The sequence below is a fragment of the Chiloscyllium punctatum genome, chromosome 49, assembly GCF_047496795.1.
Source record: "Chiloscyllium punctatum isolate Juve2018m chromosome 49, sChiPun1.3, whole genome shotgun sequence".
Taxonomy (NCBI): domain Eukaryota; kingdom Metazoa; phylum Chordata; class Chondrichthyes; order Orectolobiformes; family Hemiscylliidae; genus Chiloscyllium; species Chiloscyllium punctatum.
Genome location: NC_092787.1, coordinates 54,726,026 through 54,738,723, shown reverse-complemented (window position 1 = coordinate 54,738,723; position 12,698 = coordinate 54,726,026). Strand labels below are relative to the sequence as shown.

Below are 12,698 nucleotides of genomic sequence, written 5' to 3'. Positions count from 1 at the left end.
GCTAGCTCATGATTCAGTATCCTACCCTTAGATTTCTGGGCAACCCTTCATGTGGCTCATTAAAACAAAACCACTTGGCACACACTCCATCCTATAATCAGAGGAAGAACATTAAGTACAACTGTTCTCAACAGATAATCCAGCCACAAATAAAGTTTACAATTTTATGAAATGATATGGCATGCTCAGGCTACATTTTCGACTTGTAGATGTGGCAGGGAGGAGGGGAGGGGGAGTCAAAGGCATCAAATCTCACATTAAACCATGGGTATAAATGCTGTGTTTACATAGAGTGACTTCTCTGGCACTGATTCTCACCACTGATGACTTGATAGGCAGTGAAAATCAAGTGCAATATTACCTCATCCAAAACAAAAGTCACAAAGAAACAAATTTCAAGTTTAATACCACAATGAGGTTGTTTTTCAAAATTCATAACTGAAATGCCATTACGCAGGTTAGTGTGTAGACATACTTTCAAATGCATTTCGAATGAAAAACTGCCATTTTATTCCACCCTTCACTTGACATCCAGCTTTAAGACTTGAATTTTGTAACAAAAATGAATGCAATTAACACTGATTGGTAAATATCGAGTCAAAATTGAGTTTAATTAAAAGTCTTGAATAATAAAAGCTTATTTGAGGAAGTGAACGCCTACCTGCGTAAAGATTTGGGTCGATATAATCATCCAGTTTCTTATAGTGAATGATGTAGTCAGCTATCTTAGTTCCTATCATGGGTTGGGCATCCTGCCATTCCAAGCCTATCATTGTACTTGATGGTTCTACACTTGTTGAGAGTCTCAACCTTTTTGATCAAACAAAAAAAAAATACATGTATTAAAGACGGAAAGGACTCTAGCTTGTACATCTTCTTCCTGAGGCCTGTCTCCCCAAATTATTGGGAACCACATTTAAAAACACTCCAGTCCATTAAGTTAAAATAAATGTCACCATCAGACTAACATAAAAATCTAAAAGCACTGACACTTTCAGCAACGCGAACAAAACAAAATATTAAAAGATGTATTAACATTGAATGTAACAAACACAGTCTTTAACAAGTCAATCAATTGTTTCAATCTTGATAATATATTGAACATCCTATATCTGTATGCACTTGCTGTTTACAAAGTAATGCTTCTTGTTGTGATAATCTTATCCTATTTGTACGACAATTTATTGGTTTAGAGTCACGGTCGATATATATAATACATGATTCCTTACAAATGTAGGGCACGAGTAGGTCATTGAAGCCTTCAGCCTGTTATAAAGTTATAGATTCACAACAGCACAAAGGAGACCATTCAGAACATCAAGTACATGTTAGGTCTCTTTCAATCAGCCAGTTAGTTCCACTCCCCAGCTCTGTTTCGAGATCCCAACTCCGTCAAGTGGCCATCCAATTGTCTTTTGAAATAATTTGAAATCAGTTACTGACCAAGAATATAGACAAAAAGTGGAAGTCACAATTGCCCAAAAAAAACCTGTCTCCTCAGGCTGTTAACATATAAAATGATGTGGAACTCAGAAGTACCCAAACTCATGGACCTGGATTCTTTAAACGCTATTACTAAATGCAATAATGGATGGTGAAAAGTTATACAAACTGGCATATCACAAAACACTTGAGGCTTTTGATAAAGCTGTGTTTATAAAACACATCTTTGGTAACTTGAAGCAGATGACATGTAATATAAAGGCTGATGTTGGAGAAGATTACTAGTCAAAAGGTAGGAAACAATGGGTACTGGTCATTGAAGCTATGTGAACATGATGGTGTGGGGGCTTGGACATTGTTTGGGATGTAAACTGAAGAGGATTCAGTACTGAATGTGGTGACACATGACTCAATGGTTGGATTATTGTTGACTTTTTTTGTTTATTCTTTTGTACCATGTGGACATTGCTGGTCAACATTTACTGCATATTGCTAACTGTTGTTGTGGTTGTTGTTTTTCATCTTGGTGAAGAATAAATCTGGTAGATTTGTTGTCACTAACATCTCTCCTGGTAGAATCTATGCAGCCTTATTGTTTGAGTGCGGTTGAGGAAAAAACATTGGAAGTCTAATGAGAAGAGGCGATGTCTTAAACAAGATGCAGTTTATTACATGATAGCAATCAAGTTGCATTTGCATGACAGAATTTGTAACTAAAAATATGAGGGGAACTCAATGGAAGGTCTTAATTCTTTGAGTCCAAATCTGTTCTTCCATCCGGGGCCATGTGAAATCATTATGGTGGTCAATGCTGAAAACGCTCCTGGTTACAAACCCTTCCAGATCCTTATACAATGGTGTTGAGCTGCCTTCTTGAATTACTACCATCCTTATGGGTGAGTACACCCACATTGTTATTAGAAATGGAATTGCTGTATTTGTACCAAAGAACAGTGAAGGAAGACAATTTAATTCCAATCCAGGATGTGGTGTAAAGGGGCACTTGCAGGTGGCGATGGTTATTTGCATTTGTTACCCTTATAAATCTAGGTGGTAGAGGATACAGGTTTGAGAGGTGCTATGGAAGGAGATTTGGTGAGTTACTACAGTGTAGACCATCTGTATTGCTGCCATCTTGCATAGTGTGGAGGAAGTGAATGTTGAAGGTGGTGGATGGGTTGTCAATCAAGTGAACTGCTGTGTCCTGAATGTTGACAGTGGGAGAATCACTGATGGTTTTGACCAATGAATGATTAGGTTCACTCTTGTTGGAAATAGTCACTGTCTGGCACTTGTGAAACACAAATGTTACTTTGAGCTTATCAGCTCAATTCTAAATTATCCAGGTTTGTTGCATGGCTTGCTTCAGAATCGAGGGTTGCAAATGGTGTGGAATTTTGTGCAATCAACCATAAACATAATCACTTCTGACTTTATGATGGAGGGAAATTCATTGATGAAGCAGCTGTAGATAGTTCAGCCAAGGCTACGACTCAGAGAAACACCAGTAGTGATATCCTGGTATAGAAACAATTGACTTCCAACAATTGCAACCATTTTCCTCTGTGCTCAGTGCAAGTCCAACCAATGAAAGCCTTTCCTCAATATGCATTGACTTCAATTTTGCAAAGGTTCCTTGATGTCATACTCTGTCAAATGTTGCTTTGAATACTAAGCTAGTTAATTTCATCTCTCCTGTTGAATTCTGCTCTTCTGTCCATGATTGGGCAAAGTAGCGAGGTCAGGAGCTGTGTGCTTCTGGTGAAAGCCAAACTGAGTGTTGGTGAGTAGTTTATTGTTGAGTAAATGCCACATGGTGGCATGTTTGATGACCTACTTGCATTGCCTTGCTGATGATTAAGAATGGATTAATATATGATAATTGATCAAGTTGGACTTGTTATCCATTTTGTTCAGTGGACATACCTAGGCTATTTTCTGCAATGCTAAGTAAATGCCAGTAGTGGACCAAATTGGATCACAACTCAGATCCTTTATAGCATTGGTCGTCATTATTATTGCTGGAATGTTATCATGGCCTACAGTTTTTATAATACCTAGTGTTTTCTTGATGTTATTTGGAGTAAACTGTATTGGCTGAAGACTGATATCTGTGAGGTTGGAGATATCTGGAGTAGGCTAAGATGGATCATCATCTGTTTGGGCCTGCAGTCTCTGGAGTTTATGAAAGGAGATCTGATTGAGGTATAAAAGGTGTTAAACAAGTTTGATACAGTGGACATAAAGCAAATTTTTCCCATTGTGGGACAATGTGGAGTGAGATGTCATTGTTTTAGAATTAGGGGTAGCAGATTTAAAACAGAGATGCCAAAGAATTACTTCTCTCAAAGGGTTATGAATCTGTAGAATTCATTATCCCTGGGTGTAGTGTGCTGGGAAACTGAATAAATTTAAGGAGGAGGGAGACAGAATTTTAATTGGTAATGGGTGGAAGCATGATGGAGAGTGGGTAAGAAAGTGAAGTTGAGGCCGAGATGAAATGATTGAATTAAATGGTGGAGCAGGCTTGAGGGACTGAATTGTCTACTCCTGCTCCTTGTTCTTATGTTCTTATCCACTCAACACCTCTGCCTGAACATAGTTGCAAATGTCTCAGGCTTGGCTTTACACTGTTGTGCTGAGACTGCCATCACTGAGGATAGGATAGTAGTGGAGGCTCATCATTCGTAGCTGGATTGTAGAGCTTTGAGCTAATTCACCGGCTGGGAAATTACACCTCTGTCTACCACATTTTACATCCACTATTTTGCACATTAACCATTATGTAGTTTCACCCAATTGACACCAAGGTTAGCATTTTCATCTGTCAATTATGGTGAGCTCAGAGGTGAGAATGGGCAGTTAATTGGATGGGATGGTGGTAAATGAGCACCCCGCTCCTTTGCCATCTCGGCTTGCAGTAAGATCAGGTTTGGTCATCCTTGGTTGTCCTTGCCCGCGAGAGGTCCCTTCATTAAAGGTGCTCTGTGCCTGACTGGAGGTATAAATGAATGGAGGCACTGGGGATGGGGCCTGTCAAGAGCCAATATTCTGTCTCTCACACATTACTTATCTGTGACTTGTGTCACTCCACAACCCCTGCTAATCCTGATTCTGGTTATCTCTGCAGGACTCACAGCCTCTATTCTGGTGCTGCTGAGCATAGTGGGTGCCCATCTCAGAGGGTGAGATTTCTGCCCCAGGGTCTTCATTTCAGAGTATGCCACACGTGTCGCCTTGCTACTGCCTGATTGGCTTGTAGTTGAGTGGGCCTTCCTGAAGAGGCAGCACTGATCTCTTGTTACTCATCCAATTGGACCTCAATTCCCTGACTCCTCAACGAGGCTCCACCTCTTATTTTTAAGTATGTCTCATCCTGCTCCTGGCATGACCTTCTACATGTCAGAAACTGATGTGGAAACAACATGAAGATTTTGAAATTGAGGGGCTTGCTTGGCCAGGAACAAGCACAGGTCAGTAACAGCGTTGGGGTGATGGGGCGATAGAGCATATCGGTTAAGATTTTAACTGATACAAATAGACGCATTGGCATAGAATTAAAATTAGGCCGGAAAAGAGGTCATTCTTGAAGTGAACCTGTACTCTCCCCTTCCACTTCCTTGTTGACCTGCACTTTTCAAAAATCTCTTCAAGTGCTTATTCTGTTCTCTTATAAAAGCCATGATTGAATTTACCTTCCTTACAGGCATTCTGGATTATAACCACTGTATAAGACATAAGAGCAGCAGTAGGCCTTTCAGTCTATCAAGGTAGGCATTAGCAAAGAGTACAATAGGTGAATGGGGGTGGGGGTGGGGGTGGAGGTGAAAGGACAGAGGGGAGGGTGGGGGACAGTAGCAAAGAGTACAATAGGTGAATGGGGGTGGGGATGGGGGTGGAGGTGAAAGGACAGAGGGGAGGGTGGGGGAAAGTAGCAAAGAGTACAATAGGTGAATGGGGGTGGGGATGGGGGTGGAGGTGAAAGGACAGACGGGAGGGTGGGGGACAGTAGCAAAGAGTACAATAGGTGAATGGGGGTGGGGATGGAGGTGATAGGTCAGAAGGGAGGGTGGAGTGGATAGGTGGGAAGGGAGACTGGCAGGTAGGACAGGTCATGGGGACAGTACTGAGCTGGACAGTGCTACCTTCCCCCAGCCTCCTCTCTGACCTATCACCTCCATCCCCACCCCCATTTACCTATTGTACTCTTTGCTACCTTCTCCCCAACTCTACCTCCTCCCCCTCCCCTCCCCCCCCACCACCATTTATTTCTCCACCCTGGACGCTTCCTGCCTCTATTCCTGATGAAGGGCTTTTGCCCGAAACGTCACTTTTCCTGCTCCTCAGATGCTGCCTGACCTGCTGTGCTTTTCCAGCACCACTCTGATCTAAACTCTTTCAGTCCATCAAGTTTGCTATATCACAAATAAGATCATGGCTGACCTAATAATCCTCATCTCCCCTTTCTTTCCTTTTCTCCATAACCCTTGATTCCCTGACTGATTAAAAATCTGCCTGTCTCAGTCTTGAAAATACTTAATGAACCAATCTCTATTGTCCTCTATGCTAAAGAAGTCCACAGATATATTACCTCCTGATGGAATAAATTCCTCCTCATCTCTGTCTGAAGTGGGCGACCCCTTAGTGTGAGTTTATGCTGCTATCTGGTCCTGGACTCACTGCACTGAAATGTTTTACTTCATGCCATTCGATTGTGGCTATTTTTGTCAATCATTTGGTACGATTAAGGACTCAGTCAGCAGAGGCTTGGATGACCTTAAGTTTACACAGGGTGGAATGTGGGAAGCCAGCCACCAGTGTTGGATTAATCGAGTCTAAAGGGAACAAAGGAATGACTGAGGGTTTCATCAACAGATGAGCTGAGGAACTGAGAATGGGGGGTTGGAGGGATTGTGCATTGTAATTGGATGATGTTATGTAAGTGGAAATAGGCAGATTTAACATCGGAATGGATACATGGTGAACAGGTAGCAAACAGCCCCAGACAGTTGTCAGGGAAAGAGTTAGAGCTAGGAACAAGAGAACAGAACTGAAAGAGAGCAGCTTTGGTCTTCACAACAATTAATTTCAAAAAATTCTGCTCACTCAGTACTGGAAGGCTAAAAACACATTTTGATTAATTATTAGGTAAATAGAAAATGCCCTCTCCTGCTAAATGCTTAATTTGTGGTTTCGGTGAAGAACAAAGAATGCATTAGGTATTTTAATTCAAAGGACATTGCTAAAAATATCAGGGTGACATCATAAAATGTGCATTTAAATCAATACTACACCTGATCCCACTGGCTCACTTATGCTCCACAGTTCGCAACAACTGTGCCAAAGAGCTCAGACTGTGGTGTTATCTCTTGAAACTTTGAACCACTAGGATTTCCAACATCAGGAGTCTCTAAAACCTTATGCAAAGGTGATTGGGATACGTACACAGGCTGAGGTAATGGGCTGCAGCTTGGGAGTCCATCCTCATCAAATGCACTTAAGTCACATCTGCACCAGTCATCAATGACATCACCCTTCCCCAAACACCAATAGGAGCTCATTAGCGCAGTCTTGAAGGTCTGCAAAACAATCAGAGTAAGTGGGTGGCAAAAGCATTAAATCGCCATTCAGCAAGTTCAGTGGCTCATTTCCTGTGTTGTAACATCACTGCAAAAAGGCAACATAGATTCAAAAAATCCCAACCCAGAATCAATGGTCCTTCTCACATTATTAAGCAATAATTGATATTAAAGACAACCAACACCCCATCATATTTGAAATTGTTCTCATCCTTTTTTTTGTCCTTTATTCCTTGCTTAACCCATATTGTTCAAGCTAGAAAAACATTGCATGACAACAAGCAATCTAACAGAATCAAAACATAGTTCATTCAAATAGGTTGGTGTCACGTTACCTCAGAATAAAAGAACACATGCTGATTTAATTATTTGTGCAGTCACTTTTGGGTAAACAGAAAGAAAAAAAATGAAGGGCAAAAAATTGTAACAAACCGTCCTTCACATTTTTCAACAAATAAAGAGACAGACATTTATTTAGTGGTTGGGTGCATGTTTAACTAACATTCTGAATTAGGTGGTCTGTAACCCTTTTGCCCTGACCAGTCTAAGTAGCATTTTCAAAAGCAATCTGTTTTCAATGAAAACATTTGTTCACATGATAGGGTTAAAACGCCATTTCTCTGAGTAATCCTGCTTGAGCCACTTTCACTGTGATGTTATGAGTCATTGTATACAGTGATGACTGTATTGAAAAGTCAGAACAGTAGTGTGCAGAGACACATCTGAGACAGCCAAACTTGTAGACAATCAACACTCAATTAAGCATGTTTTATTTCTATGTCTTGTCACTGGGGTCTTTTTCAGATAATAAGGCACAGTTTATTGCTCAGAGATGTTCAAAACCTCCAAAACAATTGATAAAAGGGCTGCAATAATATTCAAACAAATATGATTTTCCTACTTTACACATTTATTTTAAAACCAGTACAACTGAGTGAGGACAATGAAAACAGTACCAGTAATGAGCACACAAAATCTACACAAGAGGCATAATCATACCACAATTATAAATAGGCAGATAGCTGACAAACAAAGGCGAGTTACACATTCATGGTATCACAAAGCTACAGTTGGTTGTCTTTTTAATGATATTGACTAAAAAATGAAGTTTAAAAGGTTGTCATGTGGTACTTTGGGAAATTTTAAATTATCTCAAACAGTTCAGCATTGTATTAAGTTATGCATAACCAATAACTACGAGGCTACCTACTTAAATGGTTTTGGACTCCCACCTCACTTTGAAATGAATAGCTCTACAATAGTATCATGTTACATTGTTGATGTGACTGCACTGTTTCAGAGGAAATTGTGGGCATAGAACTGGACAATTAGATTGTCAGAGGAAAAGAACACTCACATATTCTACACTATTGATCAACACATTGGCGAGAAATGAGAATATACACCGAAAGACAAAGGGAAACAACTTTCAGACAAAACCTCTGTTTAGAATTGAGCAATAATTATGATTCATTTGGTTATCCCAGATGACTAAACCTCCAGAAAAAAAATAAATCTGAATAGGAGGGCAGACATGTTGAGGTTGATGATGGAGCTGAAGAAGAAATCAGACCTGCTTTCTTGTGAATAAATTAGTTGCATGAGGATAGAAAATAATGTTCAAATTGTCTTAGTGCCAATTTATGTTTGATACATCCGTGAGATGCGTTAGGAAAGTTTCTTCCACCAAAGGGAGGATATAAATGCAATTGCTTTTGATGGTATTATCAGTAGAAGATCCAAAATATAATACTTTTAAAAGTCATGAAGGGTTTCCACAGAACCTTATGGCATCCGTACGAGTGAGTAGATGAAGAATGAAGAAGTTAATGTAATGACCTGGCGAGAAGCAGTGCCAAGGGCATACTCCTCGCTTGGTTGTAACGTTTGAAGACAGAAAAGCACAGCCCTTCATCATTCTTGAAGGAGGGCTCCTGCCCGAAACGTCGACTCTCCTGCTCCTCAGATGCTGCCTGACCTGCTGTGCTTTTCCAGCGCCACACTTCTCAACTCTGACCTTCAGCATCTGCAGTCCTCACTTTCTCCATTAAAATCTAAGCCCATGAAACCAAAATTGCCTCAGATGTAGCCAACCTGGTCCTGAAAAAGCACAACACACATTCAAAATGCAGGCACACAACTCCAGCATAACAATAGACAGAAGTAAAATGTGGCTAAATGCTAAGCCGTGAAAGTTAAAAGAGTTGGAATTTATGAGTTGCAAGGCTGCCCTGCTCTTGATTTTTGCCAGCTTTTGGTTCTCAACAGATATAACATTTTGTGATGCGGCAATATAGTCCCTTTTTTTCTGGTGGTGTCACTGGAGAAATTTAAAGGATATTCCTGTAAAGGTGGCTACTTCCAGAGAGGTAAACATAGTTCACAACTTTCACAAGGCTCAAAGCTTCAAATAAAAGCAAAATACTGCAGCTGCTGGAAACCAGAAATCAAAGAAAAGGTGCTAGAGAGACTCACTTTTCTAGTAGTATCTGTGGAGAGAGAAACTGAGTTAATGCTTTGAGCTTAACGCAACTTCTGTTTGTCTCTCCTCACTTGCTGTCAAAGAATAAAGAAGAAGGAAAATTACAGCACAGTAAGAGGCCCTTCAGTCCTCCAAACCTGTGCCAATCTAGATCCTCTATCTAAAATTGTCGCCTATTTTCCAAGGATCTGTAACCTTCTGCTCCCTGTCCATTCATGTATCTGTCTAGATATATCTTACATGACGCTATTATGCCCGTCTCTATCACCTCCACTGGCAACACGTTCCAGGCACCCACCTCCCTCTGCATAAAGAACTTTCCATGTATATTGCCCTTAAACTTTTCCTCTCCCAACTTGAACTCGTGACCCTTAGTAATTAAGTCCCCGCTCTGGGAAAAAGCTTTGTGCTATCCACTCTGTCTATACTTGTCAGGTCTGATGCATTTCTCCAGCATTTTCTGTTTGGTTTTCAGGGTTCAAAGCTTGACTGTCAAACTGAAGGAAGGAGGAGGGCAACTTCTGCTTACTCCCATTGGTACATAATGCCAGACCGAGTTTAGTATACGGATAAAGTTTGGTTGGTCACACAACTTCTCACTAATTACCATTAGAAGTTCAAAAATCTATTGAATATTCCAGAAAGCTTACTCAGGTTGGCTACATCTCCAGCAATTTTAGTGACCGTATCATGGGTCTAGCTGATTCGATTTTAATATGCTTTAATATACTTCAAGCCTCCATTTCTGATAAGCAATTATGAAAGCTGTTCCAATGGCTTTCATAGATGCTGCTTCACCATGAAATGGAATGTGGCTTACTTCGTGACACAAAATGGCACACAAAGGTGGGTCAATGTCCCTTTGTTTCAGTGAAATGCTGGAATTTGAAGTTCTGTCCATGAAATTCCAAAGGAGAATACTTGATATAGAACTGCCCCCTAATATCTGGGAAAAAAACAAGAAAATACAATGTGCTAGAGTAAATGGCAGAATCAAACTCTGGGAATTTATCAGAATTAACCACTTGGGTGAGGAATTCCATTCCCCAAGAGTAGAATTAGGTCATGGTAGCACCATAAAAGAGCTATAAACTGGACAACCAGAGCTCTTGAAATTGTATGTTTGTGAGAGGGGAGAGAGACAAATTGAGCTCTTCTCTTTGTTTCAACATCTGTCCTAAGTTGAGGTGATGTAATTTATTTCTCTCTCTTGAAATACGCTCTTGATGTGCATCCCCCTAGTAAATTTTAAGGGACAAACTCTCTTGAGGTAATTTCAGAAATAAGATTTATTATTTGATTCAAATCTGAAAGATAATTTTTGTAACCCTATATTTATTTATTTATATGCAGATAAACAGGATAGTGAAGAAGACATTTTGTACGCTTGCTTTTATTGGTTATTGCACCGATTATGGGAGGTCATGTTGTGGCCATACAGGTCATTGGTTAGGCCACTTATGGAATACTACATTCAATTCTGGTCTCTCTGCTATTAGAAAAATTTTGTGATAATTTTGAAAGGTTTCAGCAAAGATTTACAAGGATGTTGCCAGGTTTGGAGGACTCAAGTTATAAAAATAGGCTGGGATCTTCTTCACTGGAGTGTAGGAGGCTGAGGGATGCCTTATTGAGGTTTATAAAATCATGAGGGGCATGGCTAGGGTGAACAGCCAAGATCTTTTCCCCAGGTTAGGGGAGTCCAAAATTGGAGGTCATAGGTTTAAGGTGAGAGGAGAAAGATTTAAAAGGGACCTTCAGGGCAACTTTTTCACACAGAGGGTGGTGCACGTATGGAATGCCAGAGGAGGTGGTATTGGCTTGGACAATTACAACATTTAAAAGATGGGTATATGAATAGGAAGGGATTTTGAGGGATATGGGTCAAATGCTGGCAAATGAAATCAGTTTAATTTAGGATGTTTAGTCAGCATGGATGAGTAGGATCAAAGGGTCTGTTTCTGTGCTGTACATCTCTCTGACTCTATGACCTATCTGAGTTTAAAATAAAACCAGATAATTCACTCCTCATATTTTGCACTCATGGCTAAATTTATTTAGACATCATGAACGGAATAGGAGTTTTGTCCCTCAAAGCCAGATGCAAATTAATCAAATTGAACATTCACTCTCTCTACAAATGATGAACAGTGTAATACAGATGAAATGCACTGCATCATGCAGCAATTTGCATCAAGTTTCCGTCCACAGAACGTGTGATTTTTATTACCTAGACAAACAAATGCAGTGGTTTCAAGGAAACATGACCACCTGCAACTTCCCCTCCAAACCACACACATGGAAATATGCTGCATTTCCATCACTTTCACAGGGCAAAATTCCTGTAGTTCCCTTTCTAAGAACAATTTGGGTCAATCTAAATCCCAAGGAATGCACTGGTTTGAGAAAGTCACGAATCAGCACATTTTTAATGGCAACTGAGGACAGCAAAAAATCTGCTGGGGATACCCAAATTCCATGAAAGAATAAATGAAATGCACAGCAACTCTCACAGACTATACTCATTGTAGTTTCAGTGAAGTTTCAACATATTTTGAAAGCAGGTAATTTAAAACTATTCCAAGTCAATGAAACAAAGTGAAACACTTGTGCGTATTAAACAATAACACAGGCCTTAGGAATAAATAACTTGCCCCATTATCAGAGTCCTTTATGTTGGATTTTACAAAAAAAATTAATTTGGAAAGTCAGGTAGTCTTATACTGCAATACAAAACTCCTTAATTATGAGAGCGAGGACTTCCTATAGATGGGTAGGTAATGCAGTGTAGATCTGTGCAAATCTTTTGTTGGGAGTGAAATGTCATGTTTAAGTATCCCGGCGATGCTAAGTTGAAACTAAATCTACCCTCAGGGCAGAAAGCAGTGAGAACCATCAGTGTGTAAATTAAGTTGTGCACAGGGAATCATCAGAAGCATCTGACTCAGTGCCTGAGTAAATTAAATGGGGTTGTTACAATCCTGGATGAGACCACCAAATTATGTTACAATTTGGCAAGGGACCTGAACTTTTTTTTTATTGTCAACAAAATTTGAGATCCCTGGTACTCACTGCAAGAATAAAGCCACAAAGTTCTGGGGACTTTGAACAAACAAACTAAAAATTGCTGTAAAATATCATAAAAATAAAACGACTTATAATACATATACAACTTTTATTCAAACACCCACAGA

The 12,698-nt window shown here is 40.0% G+C and overlaps 1 protein-coding gene across 4 annotated transcripts in view; it reads right to left on the bottom strand.

The window, feature by feature from the left end:
- Positions 1-12,698, bottom strand: part of LOC140469697 (astrotactin-2-like) — a 1,585,258-nt gene that overhangs the window by 460,573 nt on the left and 1,111,987 nt on the right. For all 4 annotated transcript variants that reach the window (XM_072566454.1, XM_072566452.1, XM_072566453.1 and 1 more), the window contains 2 exons: positions 6,889-7,022; positions 662-810 (listed from right to left, as the gene is read on the bottom strand). In XM_072566454.1, coding sequence (XP_072422555.1) covers positions 662-810; positions 6,889-7,022 — 283 coding nt within the window. The remainder of the gene's footprint in view (positions 1-661; positions 811-6,888; positions 7,023-12,698) is intronic.